This window comes from Bos mutus, chromosome 2 (assembly GCF_027580195.1).
Source record: "Bos mutus isolate GX-2022 chromosome 2, NWIPB_WYAK_1.1, whole genome shotgun sequence".
NCBI lineage: Eukaryota > Metazoa > Chordata > Mammalia > Artiodactyla > Bovidae > Bos > Bos mutus.
In genome coordinates, this window is record NC_091618.1 from 1,118,124 (window position 1) to 1,139,142 (window position 21,019).

The 21,019-nt window shown below is 61.6% G+C and overlaps 1 protein-coding gene across 7 annotated transcripts in view; it reads left to right on the forward strand.

The window, feature by feature from the left end:
* The window catches only part of ARHGEF10L (Rho guanine nucleotide exchange factor 10 like), a 159,768-nt gene that overhangs the window by 130,059 nt on the left and 8,690 nt on the right, over nt 1-21,019 (forward strand). For all 7 annotated transcript variants that reach the window (XM_070382057.1, XM_070382055.1, XM_070382061.1 and 4 more), the window contains 2 exons: nt 882-1,030; nt 19,345-19,519. In XM_070382057.1, the coding sequence (XP_070238158.1) occupies nt 882-1,030; nt 19,345-19,519 (324 nt within the window). The remainder of the gene's footprint in view (nt 1-881; nt 1,031-19,344; nt 19,520-21,019) is intronic.

Below are 21,019 nucleotides of genomic sequence, written 5' to 3' on the forward strand. Positions count from 1 at the left end.
AGCGTCATTCCACGCTGGGCCAGGTCCCTTCATCTGCCCATCTTCAGGTATCATGGGCTGAGGGCCGATGGCCTCTGAGGACTTCCTCCTTCCATACCTGGGGTGGTGGCATCTCTGGAGGAGGAAGGTCATGGGAGATCTCAGTAGAGGTGATAGAGTGCCTTGGGGTGAGTGAGAAGGTCTGTGAGAAGGCAGGACAGTCTCAGTAAGTTATGGTGTCTGAAAAGTCCTCAGAGACAGTCTTGTTGGCGGCGCCCTCCGCGTTCTGCAGATGGGGAGACTGAGGCCTTGAGGAGGGGAGAGAGGCTCTCGAGGTCCGCAGTGAGCTGCTGGCAGGACACTTCCCCTCGCGTCATCCTGCCTTCCTGTGTGGTAGCTGTTGATTAACCTTTTGGTCTCGCCGACCACTGGGGGTTTTCTTGAGGGCAGGGTGTGTGAGGGCAGATTTATTTCTGCTTCTGCAGCCCTGAGTACGGGGCCTGGCATGGAGTCGGTGCGGACTCGGCGTGCGTGTGGGGTGAGAGCAGAGGGCAGGGGAGAGGAGGAGAGAGGAGTGGAGAGCACCAGATGGGAGCAGGGGCTGGGTGGCGGGGCCGGGGCCAGGAGGAGCCTGGATCCTGGCTGGGAGCAGGGGCTGGGTGGCAGGGCCGGGGCCGGGAGGAGCCTGGATCCTGGCTGGGAGCAGGGGCTGGGGGGCAGAGCCGGGGCCAGGAGGAGCCTGGAGCCAGGCTGGGAGCAGGGGCTAGGGGGCAGGACCCGGGCCGGGAGGAGCCTGGAGGCGAGTTCGACCCCCCGGGGGCCTAGTTTCTGAGGGCTGGAGGGCCCTAACCTGTCTGCTGCCTCCCACCCCCTGCTGACCTGCCGGCTTCCTCTCCCTGCAGGAAGCATCCCCTGGGACCTGGAGAGCCCGCCCATGTGCCTGCCTGTGGGGCCGGGGCCCGTCCGCGCCCTGCTGAGCCTGGAGGAGGCCGTGTGGGCCAGCTGTGGGCCCCGGATCACCGTCCTGGATGCCACCAGCTTGCAGACTCAGGTACTGGCCCTGCCTCACAGCTCGTGGCCCCAGGGGGCCATCTCCAGGCATCCCCTCTGCTGACCCCTCTCACACCCTGCCGGGCGCTGCCCTGGGCTCCCGGGGGCGTCTCAGGGTCGTCAGGGTTTCCTGGGCCGCACAGGGGGCCAGGATCCCCGCGGGGCCGCCCCCTACCCCCTCCGACACGCTCCCTCAGGGCTGCCGAGAGGGGAAGGGTCCCCCGAGGGCTCCCTGGGCAGTGGGTTCGCTCCTCGGTCGTGTCTGCTGCTTCCCGGGGAGGTGGGGCTGGGGTCCCTGTGCCCCCAGGGATAGCCCGGACCCGGCTGTGCTGAGGGAGCAGCTGGTGTGGATGCTGGCACTCGGGGCGCCGGGCTCTTCAGCCAGTGTGGACCCCACGGGGAAGGGGCACTCAGCCAGCACCGGGTCCTGCCTCGTCCCGCCGTGCGTGCTGCTGATCTTCGGCCGCTGCGATGTGGGCCGCGTCTGGGGGTCCTTCCCGGCTCAGCCTGGACCCTCTCCTGTCACTGACCAGCAACCATGCCCAGCCCCTTCGCCACAGCCCAGGCTCCACCCTGCATGGTGTTCTGGTGGCGACCCCTATTGCTTGATTTGCTTGGATTCCCAGCTTGGCCTCCAGGCCGGGGGGAGCCTGAACCTGACCCTGCTGCGTGCCTTCCTGCCAGGACCATCTTTCCTCTCCCGCTTGGTCCTGCCTCAGCTTACTTAGCAGCCAGGCAGTCTGGGCTGGATCCTGCATGACAGGTCCTGGTTTGGCAGGTGGAGACCCTGAGCCCAGGGAGCTGAGGGTGAGCCCCGAGACCCGGGGTTGAACCTCAGGGTCCCTGTGCTAACTCACTGTCTCTGTCGAAGCTTGAGGTTCAGCCTTTGCATCCATGCCTTCCTGGCTCAGCCTCCCGGTCCTGGGCCCTCATCTTCTGGGGCCCTGGGGCCTTGTCTGTGAGCCCACGTTTTCCTGCCCCTTCCCCGGGGTCCCTTCGCCTCTGTGTGAGGTGATGCTCGGGAGCCCCAGTCCCGGCCAGGGAGGTGTTTGGTTAGCGCCCTTCAGGGCGCTGGAAAGGGAGGTGGGGTGGGTTCTGCCCGCAGCACCTTGGACAGCGGCGAGAGGCCGCGCTGTGGGCGAAACCAGAGGATTTGGGTGCGGAGCAGCTGTCAGGTTTTGAGAAGCGGGTGGGGGCTCACGGTGAAACCTGGCCTCCCCCCCCACCCCCGCTTAGGCTTGTGCCGTGGCACCAGGGACCTTTGACCTCACTGTTGGGGCGGGCTCTGGTGGGGGAGGCCAGGGAGGGGCCCACCGGGAGGACACTGTCGGCCCTTCTCTGCGTCTGGATTTCCTGGTCCTCCTTCTCCCTGGCAGATGGGTGGGCACGGGGGGCCCTGACTAGCTGCAGCCCAGACCCCCTTCCCAGCCCGGCCCTGTCACTGCCTTCAGGGGCCTCTCACCTCCTCGGCCTTCTGGGAGAAAGATGACCAAGGGAGGTGGCTCCCCGGGGCAGCCGGGGTCACTGACGGGCCTGGGTCTCAAGGCATTTGGGAGGAAGAAGGATGAATGCCCCCTGCATTCCCCCCAAGCAGACCCCTGCTGTCCCCTCGCCAGGGCCAGTGTCTTCCCGGATTTTTCCTGGGCTTGGGGACATGGCAACCCACTCCAGTGTTCTTGCCTGGAGAATCCCAGGGATGGGGGAGACTGGTGGGCTGCAGTCCATGGGGTCGCTAAGAGTCAGACACGACTGAGCGACTTCACTTTCACTTTTCACTTTCATGCATTGGAGAAGGAAATGGCAACCCACTCCAGTGTTCTTGCCTGGAGAATCCCAGGGACGGGGGAGCCTGGTGGGCTGCCGTCTCTGGGGTCGCACAGAGTTGGACACGACTAAAGCGACCCAGCAGCAGCAGCAGCAGCAGGGGCCCTACTCGGCAGTGGTGGATGGGCCTCGTTAGTGTTGTAACCGCCTAACTCGCTTCCTTCCTGCCGGGTGTGTGGTGTTTTGGGGAAGTCGAGCTGCTCCTTTGGAGTCGCTGGTGTTGGTGGGGGGTGTGTGTGCATCGCGGGTCTGCCATCCCCTTGCTCCGCTGGCTGGAAGGCCCCCTTCTGCCGACAGCCTTCCCAGGAGCTTGAGACAGATGGATGAAGGGAAAGACAGGGCCCAGGCGTGACCCTGCCCGCCCTCACCCGATCCCACCCCTCACCAGCGGCCGCACCGTCCTGCCCAGGCTTGCAGCCCAGCTCCGGCCCCACCGTCCCCAGGGTGGAGGGGCCACAAGGCTCCATCCAGCGCGAGGCTGCCATGATTTAAGATTAGTTTGGACCACCCACTCTTAGAAAGGGGATCAGTGTGGCCCTTGCCCTGCTCTGCACGCACGGGGGCGGGGTGGGCATCAGGCGGGCCCTGGGTAGGGGGAGGCAGGCCCTGGGTGGGGGGAGGCGGAATGGAGGAAGGGGCGGCTGAGGAGGCCCCGCAGCAGGGCGCGAGGGGCCTGGAAATGGAAAAGTTTGTGTGGGTGCGGGTGGGCGGTTCGCCTTCAGCACATGCCATCCTCCACACAGTAACGAGGAGACCGCCATGCATATTTAAAGAGCCTCGCTCTGCCACCGGCTTGGAGAAGAGGCGGCCGGCCTGCCTCTGCGCCGGGCTGTGGAACGGCTTTCTGGCTGCTGCTAGTGACCGCCAGACCCAGCCGGGGGCTCTGTGCACCCGGCCAGAGGACTGGCCTCCGGCTGGGCTGCTGTCCAGACTGCCCTGGTCCCCAGGGCTCAGGCACATCCTCACTGCGGGGCATGCCTCCGCTCAGAGGGCTGTTGTGCCAGGCCGTCTCCCGGGACCAGGAGCCCCCGGGGGACTGGAGGTCCTCCACGCCAGGGGGCCGGGGAGGTTCCTGGCGGCCCCGGGTGTGGACGCCCGGCTCTGGCCGATGTGAAGACATGGGGGTTCATTTAGAACTGTGTCAGCACGAAGGTGCTTTCTGCAGTTTCTCCACCACCAGGAAGGGAAATAATAACCAACACACACTGAGTGCTTAGCGTGGACCCGGCCTGGGGTTAAGCGTTTTACACGTCTCAGCCCACTTCACCCTCAAACCACCCTGTGAGGTGAGTACTTTAATTATTCATACTTTACCGATAAGTGAACAGAGGCCCGGAGAGGGTCAGTGATCGCCCAGAGTCACTCAGCCAGGAGGAGGCCGAGGTGGGATGGGAGCCCGGGCGTCCGCCTCTGAGTCTGCTCTGAAGTCCCGGGTTGGCCGCGGGGGGCAGAGGGGCGGTCTCCGGGGCCACACCGTCCACCACAGTCTCTGTCGTGTGTGAGTCTCGGGCAGTGTCATCCCTTTAAGTACCACTTTGGCCAAAAAGTTCATTTGGGTTTTTCTGTAACCTCTTAACCTCCACCAGTGTGTCTTCTGGGCTAAGGACATGCCCTGTTCATTTCCTGGCATCTGTCTGGCTCCCACAGCAGGTACTCTGAGTCAATGGTCCCGGAGGATGGATAGGAGGTGTCCTGCCTGGCAGGCCTTAGCGCAGAGAGAGGGCTGGAGGGGTGGGCTGGAGGGAGACCTCATCTCAGCTCTTCAGGAGCTCGGAGCAGGCCTGGGATGGTCAACGCCAGCCCAGGGAGGGCAGGCCCATGGGGGGCAGGCCCAGGATGGTCAACGCCGGTCCAGGGAGAGGAGGCCTGGGATGGTCAATGCCAGCCCAGGGAGGGCAGACCTGGGATGGTCAATGCTGGCCCAGGGAGGGCAGGCCCGTGGGGGCAGGCCCAGGCCCTGTGGGGGCCCAGGGGAGGAGAGAGGGCTTCCAGACCAGGGAGGAGGGGTGGGAGCAGGGGAGGTCTAGGCAGGGCAGGTGAGATGGAGATGGGGGCCTGGGGGCGGGGAGGGCCAGGCCGGCTGTGTGGGCGGGGCTCCTGGGAGTGCCCCTGGGCTGCTGTTCCATTAGGCCCGCTGGCCTCGCAGCTGCCCCGACCCTGCGGATTGCGTGGGGTGGCGCCCAGCCTGTCTGCATTGGCTGCTCGCCCCCAAACTGCTTGTTCAGCCCCTTGATCCCGCGGAGGCCATGGCGAGGCCTGTTAAATAATAATGTAGCTCACCAGGGCCTGTGTCAACACCGCATCCTCCGTGTTCATTATCTCGATTGCCACCTTCAAAGTCTAATCCAGTCGTCTGGAGTTCATTTTAACTGATCGCTGGAGGGGACGCGGGTCTGTGGGATGACTGTTGCATCTTAATTAAAAAAAAAAAAGAATCAGGACAGGAGGCCTGAAGCTTGTGGGGCGTTCTCCGCCCAGCCAGCGTGGTCGGGACCCCGGGGCAGGGCGGGGGTCTCCCTCACCTGAGGAAGATGGCGGTCGTGTTGGGCGCGGGCGAAGGGGCTGAGCTGGGTGGGTTTCCTGCTGGGCCCCTTGTACCGAGGGGGATGCCCACTGGAAGGTGGGGTCTCTGGCCTCTGCTCCAGGCCCCGCTGGCCCCTCTGCCGTCCTCTGAACGTGCCAGGCTCCCTCCCCATGCAGGCAGAGGCCTCCGCTCTTGCCCTGCCTGGAGCAGGAATGCCGTGCCCGTGGGCTGTCCCTCGGGCGGCTCCTTCCTGTCCCCCAGCCTCGGCTCGGCGGCCAGCTCCTCGGTGGGCCCTGCCCGACCTCCACCCCGGCCGGGGTCTGCACACGTCAGCGGCTTCGCTGTCCCCAGAGGATTGGTCACCGTCTGCAGTTGTATTCCAGATGGCTGTTGTCTCTCTGCACCCACCCGGCCGTAAAGAGATGAGAGCAGGGAGGGCCTGGTCTTTTTTTTGTTTTGTTGGCAGGATCTTAGTTCCCTGACCAGGGATCGAACCCAGGCCTGCTGCACTAGGAGCGCAGAGTCCTTCCTAGGCAATGGCCCGGGGGACGGCCCACGGCCTGTCTTGTCCAGCAGAGCTTTCCAGGGCCGTGTGCGTGCCAGCCTCTCGGTCAGTGCTGCTGGGCGCTTGCAAAACCGCCCCCCAACCCAGGGCTGGTCAGCAGGGCAGCTGCCCACTGCTTTACATGTTCTTTTGGGGCCAAATGTTGAAAATCTGGGTGGGAGGCAGCTTGGGGCTCTGGGGCCAGCTGGGAAAGCGGCCCGGGAGGAGTTGGCCTCGGAGGCCGCAGATCAGGGAGGGAGGTCGCAGTGGAAGAGGCGGGAAGGGGCCCAGGGAAGGGACGGGGCAGAGGGTCTGGAGGCGGGGCAGGGGCGGGTCCCGCTCAACAGCGGCCACCAGCGCAGGGCAGAGGGGCTCGGCAGTGGCACGGCTGTGCCCCGCCGGCCTGCCCCCTGCCAGCCTTGGCTGCTCCCCTTCTTCCCAGTCCCTCCTGGGTGCCATTGCAGCAAAACAGGCCTGGGGTCGAGGCTCCCCCGGCCCTGCCTGGAAAGTGCCGGAACGCAGGGCGCCCGGTTGGGCCCCGGGCCTGGCTCCCACCCCATAGGGCTCTCGTGAGAATTGATGGGGGCAGCCGTCTCCCATTAGTCTCCGACCCCACCGCCCCCCAGAAGCTTGTCTGGACCGCCTCCTCCCCCCATTTCGTGGGCACTGGGTCACACCTCGTGACCTGCAGCTGCAGCACCAGCCGCGGGCCCCTCTGCTCCACAGCGCCTGACTTTTGGGGGACGGTTAGTGGGAGCTTAACCGGATAGCGACCCTGTGGGAAGGACCACGTCTGGTGGGCTCCCACAGCCCCCACCATGTTCCTGGGGCTGGGAGCAGGCTGATGCATGCTCTGTGAAGGGTTGTGAAGACAGCAGGCATTTCTTTTCCTTTCCTTTTTTTTTTTTTTTTTTTTTTTACTTTTTCTGGCCTTGCCACGTGGCCTGTGGGATCTTCCCCAGCGGGGTTGAACCTGCGCCCCCTGCATCGGAAGCACAGGGTCTGAGCCACTGGATGCCAGGGAGCCCAGGCAGAGGGCGTCTCGCTCAGGGAGGTGCGCTCCGTCTGGGGCGGGTCAGCGGCCAGCTGCAGAGCTCCACTCTGGCCGCGGAAGGCGCTTCCCCACGGGCGTGCTGTTGGCACTCCGGCCTCCGGGGGCCCAGCGCCGCCTGTCCGTCTGCCTCCCCGGCACCTGGGTGCTGGCTGCTGATACCAAGGTGCGCCAGCAAAGAAACTCCTCTGCTTCCTGGGCACCGGCGCCCACCAGACCTCCCCTGCGCATCCCCACACCCACCGCCTTCCCCACCCTGGTTTTCACGTTTAATGCCCAAACTCAGTTTGCATGTATTAGCTGTTGTAAATCTATCATAACAGTGTGACGCGGCATGAATAATGCATTGCTGGGCTGTATTAGTTTTCTGTCTCCTATCTTATTTATGACATGAAACGGGTGGGAATTTGCAAAAGCGAAATTCAGGCGCAGGGCTTTTTGGGTAATGGTATGCAAATCGGCGTGAGGGGCGGAAAGATTCACTAAGCCCACGGGTGTCCAGGGGCCTCTGAGGCCCGGAGCCCTGGTGTTCTGGCCGCTCAGGCTTTTGGGTCCGGGGTCCTGTTACTCTATGGAGTTGTCTCAATTCAGCAGTTTTAATTATTATTTTTTTTAATGTGTCTGTCGTCGTTTATCGTTGTCATCCTGTTCTTTTTGCTTTAATTAAAAGTTGGCAGGTGAAACTTGAGAAATTGATTTTCTAAAGGTTGCCCTCCAAAGGAGTGTGAGTGTTTTCTAGCAGCACGAAGGACTGAGGTTAGATGCTCAGAGGGACTTCCTCTTAGGCCGCTTCTGGAGGACGGAGTGTGGGCCTGGGCCTGGGGCTTCCTTCCTAGGAGGGTGCCGAGGGGTCAAAAGGGGCTCCCGGCCGTGGTTGCGGCCTCTGCCCTCAGGTCTGGGGCTGTGGGGACCCACCTCGAGGGTGCCGGGCGGGGCTCGGGGGGCTTAGGGCCGGGGTCTAGCTCCCCTTCTTCTCACCGAGACTGCAGGGCTGTCTTCTAACAGTCGGCCTCCCCTTGTCCTGAAAGATGTGGGTTGAGGGAAGGATTTCATGGTTTAAAAAAAAGTAGTTTGACGCCCTTGGCCGAGGGAACAGGTTCCAGGAATCCATGGAGGGAGAAAGGGGAGACGGTGCAGGGAAGGCAGGGTGGGGCGGGGTGATGGCGGGAGTACAGCCTGGGGGCTGAGGCGGGAGGCAGGGGATGGCAGTGGCTGGAGGGCGGTTCTCTGCCCCCCGAGCCCTGTCCCCCCGCGTCTCTGGCTGTCCCCTTGCACGTAGCTCTTCCGCGTCCCCCACCCCCCGAGGTTATTCTCCCCCCGAGCCCTGCTGCAGAATTAGGGGAGGAGACACCATAGGAGCTGTTGTCCAATGCCCTGGGATTTGGTGAAGACACAGCACGCCGTGGATGGAGCCACGGGATGCCAGGCCTCGGGCTGGGCCTCAGCACAGTGGAGACTGGACGCTCGGGCAGGAGGGATCACACGGGGAGAGGCTTGGGCTGGTGCCCAGTGTTGAGGGTGAACACGGTCGGTCACATGATGGCCTTAGCAAGCCTGGCTGCAGGGCTGGGGGAGGATCTGCCCAGTGGGAACCTCGAGAGGCATTGCCTGCTGCCCCTGCTGTGGTCTGAGTGGGCTTAGACGGTGGGTCCGTGTGGGTTCAGGAGCCGGTCTGGCTGGTTCCAGTCCCTGGCTCCACTACCAATTGCCTCGGTTTCCCCATCTCTAAAATGGGGAGAAAATTACAGAACCTGCCTCAGGACTCAGCACTGAGATGCACATTGCATGTAAAACTCCCAAGTCCTGCCCGGTGAGGAGTCGGCCTTCGTTTTGTGGTGAATGCAGGACCTCCTCAGGGTCACAGGGACCCCCCAGGAGATGGCAGCCCACGCCCTCCTCCAGGGGATCTTCCTGACCTGAGGATGGAACCCACGTCTGCTGCACTTTGCTGCATTGCGGGCGGACTCTCCACCCACCGAGCCACCCGGGAAGCCCTGGTCCCCTTGCCCCCCGCATCCAGCCCCCCGGCACGGGTCCCGGCTTCGCCTTGGTCAGCGTGCATCCTGATGTCTCAGGGGACCCCTGCATCCAAGGTGTTGATCTGCATGTGGTCTGAGGCACGGCCCTTCCCGGGGCCTCACCCCGCGTGGGAGGGCGGGACGCTGCCTGGCAGGGCCCGCTCACCTTCTGTACTGAGCCCAGGGGCCCTGGGGTCCAGGCTGTCCTGAGCAGGGGCCCGTGGGTTGAGCGGGTGCCGTGGGTGCTGAGTGCAGGCCTGTGAAGGGGGGGCCTGGACTAGCGCCGTGTGGACTGGCTTGGGCAGGACGGGCGGGTGCAGTGCCATCCGTCCCTCGGGGCTGGGATCAAAGCCAGGCCTCCGTGGTGGACCTTTCTGGAATGGAGCTTCCTCACGCCTCGCCCTGCTCCGGCCTGACCACCCCGGCTCCCTCTGCCCTGGCGGCTCCAGCCTCCACGCCTGCTCCCGGCTCCAGCAGTGGCCCCACCCTCTTGGACCGGCCCCCCGGTGGAGCTGTGATGAGGGGGTCCCAGGGTGAACGGCACCCCTCTCCCGTGGGTTAAGGCTGATGGAGACTCACCCAGAGGCTGGCCCGGCTCTTAGTGAGGAGGAGCCCGTGGAATCTTTGCGGTGGTCCTCCGATTGAGCCCGCTCAGTCACGTCCCGCTCTTTGCGACCCTGTGGTCCCCTCCCTGCCCCCCTTCTCAGTGTGAGGAGAGGGGAGACAGGCAGGAGACAGTGAAGAGACATGCTCTGGCCGCGCGACATCCCAGCAGAGGTGAGTCGGGCGTGTGCTCAGCCCCGCGCTTCCAGGACGTCGCTGCCCCTCTGAGTCCTGGTTTGGTCTCCCCGCCGACAGAGGCTCTGCCGTCCCACCTCCGCTCGGGCAGCGAGGGCGCCCAGGCGCAGCAGGTGCCAGCTGCCCGAGCCATCTTCTGCTCGGTCTTCACCTGGTCCCCGGCTCCCTCCTCCGCCTCCGCGCTTCGGCTGGCTTCTACAATTGAAGGGAACAGAAGGAGATTAAATAGGACTAATGAGGAGCGTGCCTGCAGCCCGGGCTCTGAGGCGTCTTCCAGCCGCACGGGGGATTTCAGTTTGTGTTAGTGGTTCTCGCGTTGTTTGTTTTTGTCCATCGTCGTCGTTTATTTTCTGGTTCTCGCTGTGATTTATCCGGGATGTTGACGTTGAGTTCTGTTTATAGAGACAGAATGTGTACTGCGGTAGCGGGACAGCCTCCCTGCTGGGGGCGCTCCCTGTGGGTCTCGCTCTGGGTGTGGCCACGGTGCCAAAGGGAGTCTGCACCCACCTCCTTATGTGCTTAGTGACAAAGGCACCTCTGTTGCAGGAATTTTTAACTGTGGAGGGGTGAGTGGTTTACAGACACTTGAGAGATGTTGGTAAAAACTATTGATCATCTTTCTAGAAAAATGTACCACGCACACCAAATCTTTGCCCAGTCCATTCGAAAATGGCTTGTTGAAGACAGGTTTGGGACTGGCTGTCGGTCTGGGGCAGGGATGTCGCCCATCACTCTGTCCCTTCTAGGCTCCGGGGTGGCCCTGAGCCAGGAGACCCCGCACTTGTTGAAGTCTCTTGTTAGACAGGAATGGCCTCGTCCCCACGTTACAGATGGGTAAACTGAGACCCAGAGGCTTTAATGGACTTGCTGGTAAAAGGCAGAGGTGCAGGCACGCCTTAAGCCTCCCTCCCGGCACAGGATCCCTTGGTCTTGACCAGGTCAGATTCTGGAGGCAGAGTGTTAAGCTTTGGACGGAGCCCTCCAGAGGTGTCTGTCCGTGGAGGTCAGGTGTGTGCTGTGGAGTCCTGTAAATGGGTGACCAACGGTCCCATTTTGTCCAGACAAGGAGTTGGACTCCCAGTGCTACAGCCGGGGCCTGTCTGGGCGTACGGGGTGAGTGGCACCCTGTGTCGGAATCCTGGCTTCCCCCCGAATTTTCCAAACACTGCACCTCTGTGGACGGCACTCAGCCTCTTAGTTTGTTTATTTCAGCTGTGAAATGTTGGTAAGAATAAGGCAGATAAGGGAAGGGTATTGTGTGTTAATTGCTTTTAAAAGACCACCTCTGGCCGCTCGGCTCACTGGCTCCAAATGTGACCTCTGGTCTCAACCCCGGGCTGTCCCCTGCCTGGCAGAGTTGACCCCACAGCTTTCTCAGAGCCTCAGACCTGCCTGTTAGGAGAGGGTGGAGGGTGACGCCCTCCGCCCAGCTTGCAGGGGCACCGAGCCCCCCAGGCGGAGGCGGGGTGGGGAGGTGCTGGTGGGCGCTCCGTGGGTGGGTTCTGGGCCCATGACTGGACCTCCCAGGTGAGTGGGGACCAGGAAGCAAGGGCCCCTTCAGCCCCCACCCTGCGGGGCACTCGGCAGGAGGGTGTCGGGGTCGGCCCCACGCCCCCGCCCTGCCCCTGCCCGGCGGATCTCCTGGGCTCACCCTGTCCCGTCCTGGGTTCTTTCCTTCTTCTTCCATGAAGACCTCCGGGAAGATGAAGTGCCCCACGGGGCGTGGACAGTTGGCGCTCAGCGGGCCGTAGCTTTGCCGGCCTCCTGCTTTTCCTCCGCAGCTCCCAGCCCCCAGAGCCCCCAGCCCCCTTTCTGGCTCCGTGGCATGATCTCAGCCCTAACGACTTGGAGGGCTGAGCTGCTCACCCTGGGAATTTATGGAAATAGGCCCAGACGCGTCACCTGGAGGCACGTAAATCGTGCAGGATGCAGCTGGGCTGGGTCAACCCTGTCTGGGACGGGATCGCTCACCTGAGACCCTCCGAGCAGTGGTCTGCAGCAGCTGCAGGGAGAGGCCGAGGGGCCCGGCCCTGTGGGCAGCCGCGGGACCCCGGCTCCGTCCCCACTGCCTGCCCACTCCTGCCTGCAGCCCTGTGCTTTGGGCCCTCACGGCCCATCGGCCGTGTCCCGTGAACCACCCGGCACCCAAGGCAGGTTCTCCCAGCTCTGTGACGATCGAGAGAGGAGACCCAGTTACCCCGTGGAGACGGGCTGGAACCACGAGGCAGCCCCGGGCCCTCCCCTACAGCGGCCAGCCTTTTTTTTTTAATAACTCTTCCCACCCCCACACAACTTTAATTTTTCAATTTTTATCGGAGGATAATTGTTTTACAATATCATGCTGATTCTTGCCACACAGTAACACGAATCAGCCTCAGCTGTACGCGTGCCCCCTCAGTCTGGAAGCTCCCCACCCCCCACGCCATCCCATCCCTCCAGGTGGTCCCAGCCCTGGGCTCAGCCCGCTGGCCGTCTCGTTTGCATATGGGAGTGTGTGTGTTTCCACCTCCACCTGTTTCACCCTCTCCTTTCACCGCTGTGTCCACAAATCCAGGCCCCATGTCTCCTCTGCTGCCCCGCAAATAGTTCCATCGGTAGCGTCTTTCTAGATTCCACATGCACCTGTTAATATACGACATTTGTCTTTCTCATTCTGACTTACTTCACTCTGTACCATAGGCTCTGACGCATGTACCCCGTATCATACATAAACACACACGCCATTTGGGACTAATTCATTTAGAAGCCAGCGGCAGATGTCTTTACCTGTCACACTAAATGCTTCAGCAGAACCCTCTGACCGAACTTCAAAAGCATTATCGTGCCTGGGAACGTCGCGTGGGTCTACTGCCCAGGGACCCGTTTTCCCAGTCTGTCCCCAAAGCACCTTTCAGGGCCACCGCACCTCGCCACCTCCAGCACCCGGCTGGGAATCCCACGTTGCACCTGATGGTCGTCGTTCTTTTGTCTCCTTTTATTTTTTAAATAACTTTATGTGTTTACTTACTTTTGGCTGCACTGGGTCTTCGTGGCCGTGCGTGGGCTTTTCTCTCGTTGTGGGAGCGGGGGCTGCTGTTTGTGGCGGCACGGGCGTCTCATCGGGGCAGCGGCTCTGGGCACATGGGCTCGGTAGTTGGGGCTCTCGGGCTTAGTTGGTCTGTAGCATGTGGGGCCTTCCCGAATCAAGGATCGAACCTGTGTCTCCTGCCTTGGCGGGCGCATTCTTCACCCCTGAGCCCCCAGGGAAGCCCTCATCTCCTTTTAATCTAGAACTCCTCTCCTCTTCCAGTGTGTGTGGTCTCCGCGAGAGTGACTTTTTTGAGAAGTCCAAGCCCGTGTCTGGTCCAAGGTCCCACCAGCTGGAGTTGCCCCACCGTTCCATCCTGATGAGGTGGGAGCGTCTGGCCAGGTTCTCTGCAGGGAAGCAGGGCTTTCCTGTCACGCTGCTGGGAGGCGGGAGGGTGTTGGCTGGTCCCATCGTTGGTCGCTTGGTTGAGGTGGGCCCTGCCAGGTGTCCCTGTCATCAAGGTACCAGCTTCTCTTTGTAATTACTGTGGGCAGTTCTTGCAAAAACGGGAGAATACTCTGTTCCTCAGCGAATTTTCACTGCAAACTTTTATTTAAAGAGGATTGTCCTTCACGGCCACATAACTACCCTCCTTGACTACCACTTCAAACGCATGGATTACTTTTAAGGCCTGGCGAGCTATCATCCAGGACCACTGCTACTAGTTTTGATGCTCACATGGTCTCAGACTCGGCCGTAAGGCGCCCCTTTGCTGGCTCCTGGCTCCTTTGGATGCCCCCCATCACTCTTTGGTTGCCCCCTTGCTTTCTGCCTCTGAGGACGCTCTGCGCTCACCTGGCATTTCCCCTGCCCCAGTCACCATTTCTCCAGGGCTCCCTGCCTGTTTCCCTTTCACGTGGGATGGTATTTAGAAACCAAGGAGGGGTGTGCTCACTGCCGTTGGGGTGCACAGGGCCAGGGGAAAAAAAAAATCTCAAGTTCATACTGATACCTCTAACTCAATCCAAGGTCGCAGAGCTCTCCTGTCGCCTCTCAGGCTACGCTTGACTCTTGCTGTTTACCCCCTGCCCCCCTCCCCGTGTTGCTTAGTGGAGTAGCCTTAGTGTAGCCTGCCAGGCTCCTCTGTCCATGGGATTCTCCAGGCAAGAAGGCTGGAGTGGGTTGCCTTTCTCCTTCAGGGGATCTTCCTGACCCAGGGATCTAAGGCTCATCTCTTGCCTCTCCTGTGCTGGCAGGCAGACTCTTTGCCACTGCCGCCAGCTGGGCAGCTCCGCCGCCGACCCTGGCTCCTAATAATAGCGTGTGCCTCAGCCACGCAATGTGGTTTCAGGGTCGCTGTGCCTGTTCCAGCACCACCACCACCCAGCCTGCTCAGCAGAGTTCAGGGTTTCTTCGTGGATCTTCTTGTCCTTAAACACGGACCGAGGCTGTGTAGTCAGAGGGCAGGTTCCCAATCTGCTTGAATGGATTCTTGTCTATGCGGGTGTGACCATGTGCCAGTAAAACTAGATTCAGCAAGACAGGTGTCAGGCTGGTAGAGCCGGAGGGCCACTGTGTGCAGGCTTGTGGTCCAGACTCGCATCCTAACAGAGCAGCTCCCGGTGCCAGGGAGGCACCAGTAAACGCCTGGAACGTGGGGGCCCCGTGGGCAGGAAGCGCTGGGCCTCCTGGGCCCAGAGGAGGGGCATGGCTGGGCTGGTGGTGCTGGTGCGCAGGGCACCTTCTTCAGGGACAAGGCGGGTAGAGGCCTCTTAGACGGTAAGGTAGTGCCCCACTTCTGCCCGCCCCAGACTGGCCAGAAATTAGAGGAGGGGTCCAGAGCTGAGAAGGGGGAGCCATGGCCTGGACTCGGGGTGCCAGGTGGGTAGCGTTTCATCCAGCCTTGATGGATGGCCTGGCTGCCTCCCGGGAAAGGATTTCTGAGCCCCTGTCTCCAAACACACCATGTTTGGGAAACAAAATGAGGTGTGTGCCTCTCAGCACTGAGCCCCTGCCACCCAGGGGTGCTGCACTCAAGCGCCCTCAGCCCCCTGGGGACCCACGGTGCCAGGGTGCCACCCATCCCTGCCCCATATGCCCAGGAGACCCAGCCAGGGCACTCAGACCCAGCTTCCCCCAGCAGGCTGCTGGTGAGGGGAGGGATGCTGGGTCGGCGCAGAGGTGACTGAGGAGTGAGGGGGGGGCTGGGGCTGCCGCCGCTCATGCCCATCCCTGCCCCGCACCCCGCCCCTGCCATGCCTCACCATTGGACTTGGCAGGTTTGCACAGGCCTCAGGCAAAGCCCTTTGGGCCTGGAGACAGACTTGTTACGCCTCTGGAGAAATGAGCCTGGATTTCCACTGCTGACTTCTCTTTTAATTAGATTCCGACAGCAGCGTGCAGGGCTGGCTGGCTGCAAAGTCAGGGGCAGCTTTCCGTGGGCCCAGGTCTCTCTGCACTTGCAGTGCAGTCTGGCTTTTTAGGAGTCAGGAAATGCTTCTGACCTCCCTTCAGGAGCCAGGCAGGAGTCTCACACACGTGTGAGCACGCACCCACCTTCCTGTTGGTGTCTGTGTGTGCATCCGTGTGTAAGTGTGTGTGTGCCGGTTTTTGGAGAAGTCTGCAGACAAAGCCTACTGGGGGCCCCTTCCGTCCAGCTGCCCTGTCCCTTCACCCTGTCCCTTCTCTAGGTGGCACTGTGGATCTGGCTGCAGAGTCTCACCTGCGATGGGGCTGCTGGTGCCTCGGCTGGCGGAGGGGGTGTCCTGCTGGAACCCTGTGCTTGCCTGGGTCTGGGCCTTCAGGAAAGCTGAGTGCAGGCTGCTGCAGGAAGATAACCCCCCACCCCACCAAAAGGGGTTCTTTCTTTGAAGAAGAGCTCCTCTAGAGAAAGGAGCTTCCGGCCAGCGCTGCCGGGGCTGAGTGAGAGGCCAGAGACATGGACGTTCCCCTCCTTGCCCTGCACTGCATGGACGGAGCCGGATTTTTGGAGGCTGTGGGGGGCTGGGCCTCCCCCTCCATCCCAGGGGCTCCTTGGTTGAGCCTCCAGCCCCGGGGCCTTCTCTGGGGCTGGGGAGGGGTGCTGAGGAAGGAGGAGCAGAAAAACACCCCCACAGAAGGCCCTAGTCTGAGTCCCCAGTCTGAAAAGGAGGGAGGTGCTACCTGGCCTCTGAGCATGCCTGCCTGGCCTGATAGCAGACCCCCTTCTCACCCCCGGGCTGATACGAGACCCCCTCCCCGCCCCGGCCTGATACGAGGCCCTCCCCCCCAACCCTGGGGAGCCCCCGCTCCGATGGACGTGACACGTTCCCACCTCAGAGGAGCTGCAGCTTTTGCCCTCAGACCCCCGTCAGGACCCTGGACTTTGCTGTGACCCCAGCCCGCCCGGCCTCCCCACCTGGCTGCAGAGTCCTGCCATCGGGGCCGGGCTCAGAGAGCGCCATCTCGTCGGCCAGCTCGCAGTCCTGCCCGCCGGGGCCCCGCGTCCTCATCGGGGTGCGCACCGAGCTCACCGGCCTGGCTCCCTGGTGGAGACCCCCTGCCCCAGCTTCTTTATCGTGGCGGGAAGCCTCTGGTAGTCTGAGCCGGGACGGACCTGGGGCTGAGCGAGGGTTGGGGTGATTGCGGCAGAAGAAACGGAGAGCCTTATTGCCGTTTCTCACTCGCTGAGCCCATGCGAGGCCCAGAATTCCTGCCTGCCGCCACATAGCTCTCAAACCGAGCTTCTTCCCGAGGTGAACCTGAGCTGGTCGCTTAGCAGGCCGGGCCCCGCCCTCACTTCAATCGGTCCACCAGGGTCCTCAGGGCTGCCTGGTGTGACCCGGCCCCGCCTGCCTCTCCCACCTCCGTCTGGCCGCAGCGCTCCCAACAGACCCAGTAACTCGGCAAGTTCATTCCTGCCGCAGGGCTTCTGCACTTGCTGCGTCCTTTGCCCAGCGGGTTCTCTCCCCTACCCCGTATCCCAGGGCTGATTCCTTTACGTTTGATAAATGCTACTTCCTAGAGAGATTGTCCCTGGCCACCCAATCTTAGTGGGCTCTCAGTATTTTTCTGTGCAGTGGTTATCACTATTGGGAGTAACTTTTGTCTTAACCGTGTGGGCTCCTTGGTTATCCTTCACCAAGTATTCCCAGCATCTAAACCCCTGCCAGGCATATCGTAGGGTCTCCAAAACATCTGCTGCACGAAGGAGGCTGTATTAAGAACACCCAGAAGTCCCTATAACCCTTGTGACAATCTCCACCTACAAATGGGGAGATGGAGGCGCCAGCCTGGGAGGTTACTGAGGAAAGGAGATTTAGCGGCAGGTCTGATTCCACGCCCGTGTTCTAGCCCGCATCTCCTAGGGTCATGGGCTTCCACCCAAATCTGTTCTTTATAGAAAAAAAAAATGGAAAAAACAGAAAGGAGGAAAGTCACCATGTTCTGCCCTGGAATAATCCTCACCGTGCAGGCTTCACTGCCCGTCCCCCTTCCCTCCCCTCCCCCGCCCCTCCCCCACCACCCACCCTCCCCGCCCCCTCCCCCTCCCCTGGTTTTGGAGATGGCCTCTTTTGTTTCTTTTTATAATAACTGCTATGACATTCTCCCTTTTCTATGTTCATCACCCAGTTTCTGTAGACGATAACACGATGTTGAGTAGATGGACAGTCCACTGGGTGGATGTCCCAGAGCCACCTGACTGTCCCCAGTGGTCAGGCATCTGTCTAGTCTGCTCTGCTGGGGGTTGTTGATGTTTAAGTAACAACCCAGTATCGTAGCTGGATTTCAAGCATCCATCCATTTGCTCTTTGATCAAATTTCACCGTGTGCTGAGGCGTCTGCCGGGCACGCTGAAGGGCCTGAGGCTCAGTGTGTGTCCTTGGAGTCCATGGACCAGAGGAGGAGAGAGCCAAGCGTGGCCAGAGTGGAATAGATGTCGCCGGGCTGGAAGATGGCAGGCAGAAGGCCAGTGCAAGGGTGCCTGGGGTGGGCCTCGTGGAGGCCAAGTCTTCAGGTGCTGCAAAGCTGTTCCCAGCAGGGCAGTGGGTGATGCCCGTTGCAGGCAGGCCATCGCGAGAGCAGTGATGTGGCTGCAGAGTGTGTCCTGAGCATGCTTTGGGCCCGGGCTTTGGTTGGACAGGGAATGCGGGAGTTGGGGCAGAGCTGGGCCTGAAACGCTGAGCTAGGGAACTTGGATTTTCTTCTGAGCTGGATGGGAAGCTGGGTGTTTATCTCCTTGCTTTGCAAGAGTTATTTTTTTAAGATCAAACTTTCATATACACCTGTTTAAAGGAAAATCAAATAGCATGGGAAGGTTTATCTGGAAAGGCCCTTCCCACCCCCCATCCCCATCTCCAGTCCTGCTCCCTGACATACTTTCACCTGTCCTGTGTTTAAGCCATCAGGAACTTCCCTTGTGACTCTTAATTGTCTGCGCCACTGCTCTGGATCTGTCAAGTTTTGGGCACGCCTTGTCTCCCTGCAGTGAAGATGAGGCTTGGCTCATACCACCCGCCTCCCTTCCCCAGCGTTCTGTTCCCTTGGTGCCTTTGTTGTTGTTGTTGCTCCGCCGCTCAGTCGTGTCCGACTCTTTGTGACCCCATGAACTGCAGCACGCCAGGCCTCCCTGTCCATCACCAGCTCCCGGAGTTCACTGAGACTCATGTCCATTGAGTCAGTGATGCCATCCAACCACCTCATCCTCTGTCGTCCCCTTCTCCTCCGCCTTCAATCTTTCCCAGCATCAGGGTCTTTTCAAATGAGTCAGTTCTTCACATCAGGTGGCCAAAGAATTGAAGCTTCAGCTTTAGTCCATCTAATGAATATTGAGGGTTGATTTCCTTTAGGATTGACTGGTTTGATCTCCTTGCTGTCCAAGGGACTCTTTTTCAGTAGGACAGTTAGTAAGCCTCGATTCTCCTTTCTGTGCCTCTGTAACTTCAGATAATGTGCGCGAGCTGCCACTTCCTCTTCCGTAGACTTGCCGCCCTGTCCTTCCCTCGTGTCACGGTCGAGCCTGGCGTGCGCTCGTCTTTCCCTCTTCCTCCTTCAGTGCTATCCCGTGGGTAGCCTGAGCTGGGCCACCTTAGAAGTACTGACACCCCAGGAATCAACAGACACAGCACACCAGGATTCACCCGCCAGTTGTTAAGCGTTTACCAGCACACAGTGTGGGGCGTCTGAGTCCCCTCCCTCTGACCTGGGTTCGGGGTTGGGTGAGCTTGGCCCGGGGCTCCTGAGGTCCCCTCCCTCTAACCCAGGTTCGGGTAGAGGTGGGTGAGCTTGGCCCGGGGCTCCTGCATCCCCTCCCTCTGACCTGGATTCAGGGTTGGGTGAGCTTGGCCTGGGGCTTCTGAGTCCCCTCCCTCTGACCCGGTTCGGGGTTGGATGAGCTTGGCCCGGAGCGTCTGAGTCCCCTCCCTCTGACCCGGTTCGGGGTTGGGTGAGCTTGGGCCAGAGCTCCTGAGGTCCCCTCCCTCTGACCCGGTTCAGGGTTGGGTGAGCTTGGCCCCCAGAGGCTCGGCCGGCCGGCCGGCCCGTCGCGGACAGCACTCCTTCTGTCTGCAGCAAAGCTTCGAGGCGCACCAGGATGAAGCCGTGAGCGTGACGCACATGGTGAAGGCGGGCAGCGGCGTCTGGATGGCCTTCTCCTCCGGCTCCTCCATCCGCCTCTTCCACACTGAGACGCTGGAGCATCTGCAGGAGATCAACATCGCCACCAGGACCACCTTCCTGCTCCCAGGTGAGACCCTGCTGTCCCGGGTGGGGGGCTGTGGACGGGGGAACAGACACGGGGGAGGCGGCCTCCAAGCTGGGCCAGCCCATCTCATGAACCTCGAGGCAGCCTTTGGTCAGCCATGAGAACCGGGCCCCCCGGGGTAAGCAGCTGGCTGAGGGTTCCGACCCAGGCCTGCCCTCCAGAAGCCCTTCTAGCTGTCCCCGCAGCACAGCAGGCTGGCACCCGCGGAGGTAGGCTCCAAGCTCGGGGACTCCCGCAAGCCAGGTTGCCTAACACGCCATGTCAGACAGGAGGCCCAGCCCACCTATACCTGCCACTCCTCAAACCCAATTCTGCCTCAAATCCCCTTCAAAATGAGCAAAGGGAAACAGAGAGGCCAAATACGGACCTATTTCCTTAGAGGTCTCTGAAGAAAGGCTGGAGTCCCTCTGAGTCTGCCATCAGGGTGTGGGTCAAGGGGAGGGTGAAGGCTCTGATGTCCTCTGCCTGGGCCGGCGCTTCACCCTGCAGGGCTGTTTGTGGGACCCACAGGGAGGGCTACGATCTGGGCGCGCCCTGCACCCTTCCCCTCACCCAGAGTCTGCCGAGGCCTCCGTGGAATTGGCCACAGGCCTCGCCCTTAGCTGATCCCTGTGAGCCATGCTGGGAGCCAGGACGGACGCGTGCTCAGGGCCCACCGCTGCCCCCAGCCAGCTTGAGAGCAGCCCTCAGGGCCAGCGGGCCTCAGCTTGACTTGCCCCTGAGTTTCCACTAGACAGACTGACCCGGAGCTGGTCTGGGAGGATGCCGGCTGGGCTGGGGGCAGCAGCTGGGAAGGACCCCAGGGCCAGGGAAACAGCAGGTGTGGCGGGCTGGCCCGGAGCTGATGGTGACAGGGACTCGGCAGAGGGCCACCACAAAGGCTGGGAGTGGCATGCGCTGAGCCGGGGGCCAGGGCTCCTGCCTGGTGAGGCTGGGCAGAGGGCAGTCATGCCAGGCAGCACCTCAGGCCACAGGCTTCCACCCCAGCGGCCTGGTCCCTCACGCCACACAGGCTGCCCGGCGACCACCCTGCTCCTGCCGCCCCCCCAGCCACTTTCACCGGCCAGTCCTCGAGTCCAGACGGGTGGCCGTAGCAGGGGATGCTTACCAACAACACGGTCAACAGCAACAGTGGCGGGACGCAGAGGCTGCACTCCGCCAGGAGCCCTACCCTGGGCTGGGCGCCAAGGGCTTTACGTAGTCGGGACCTCACTGTCCCCATTTTACAGATGCAGAAGCTGAGGCTTGTTCGGCAGGGTAAAGTGGCTGTCCCGTGGTCGCACGGCCAGAGACAGGACCGGGAGTCACATCAGGCTGGACTCAGTTCAGAGCCTCGCTGCGTGTAACGGGGGAGAGGTGGTTTCAGAAGTGGCCAGGGTCCCGGCTCGGCCACTGTGGGGTCACAGCAGGTCTCTCTGCCTAGAGGAGCCTCTGGTCCCTCTGTGGCGTGGGCAGTGGTTCCTGGCTCCGGGTAAATACTGT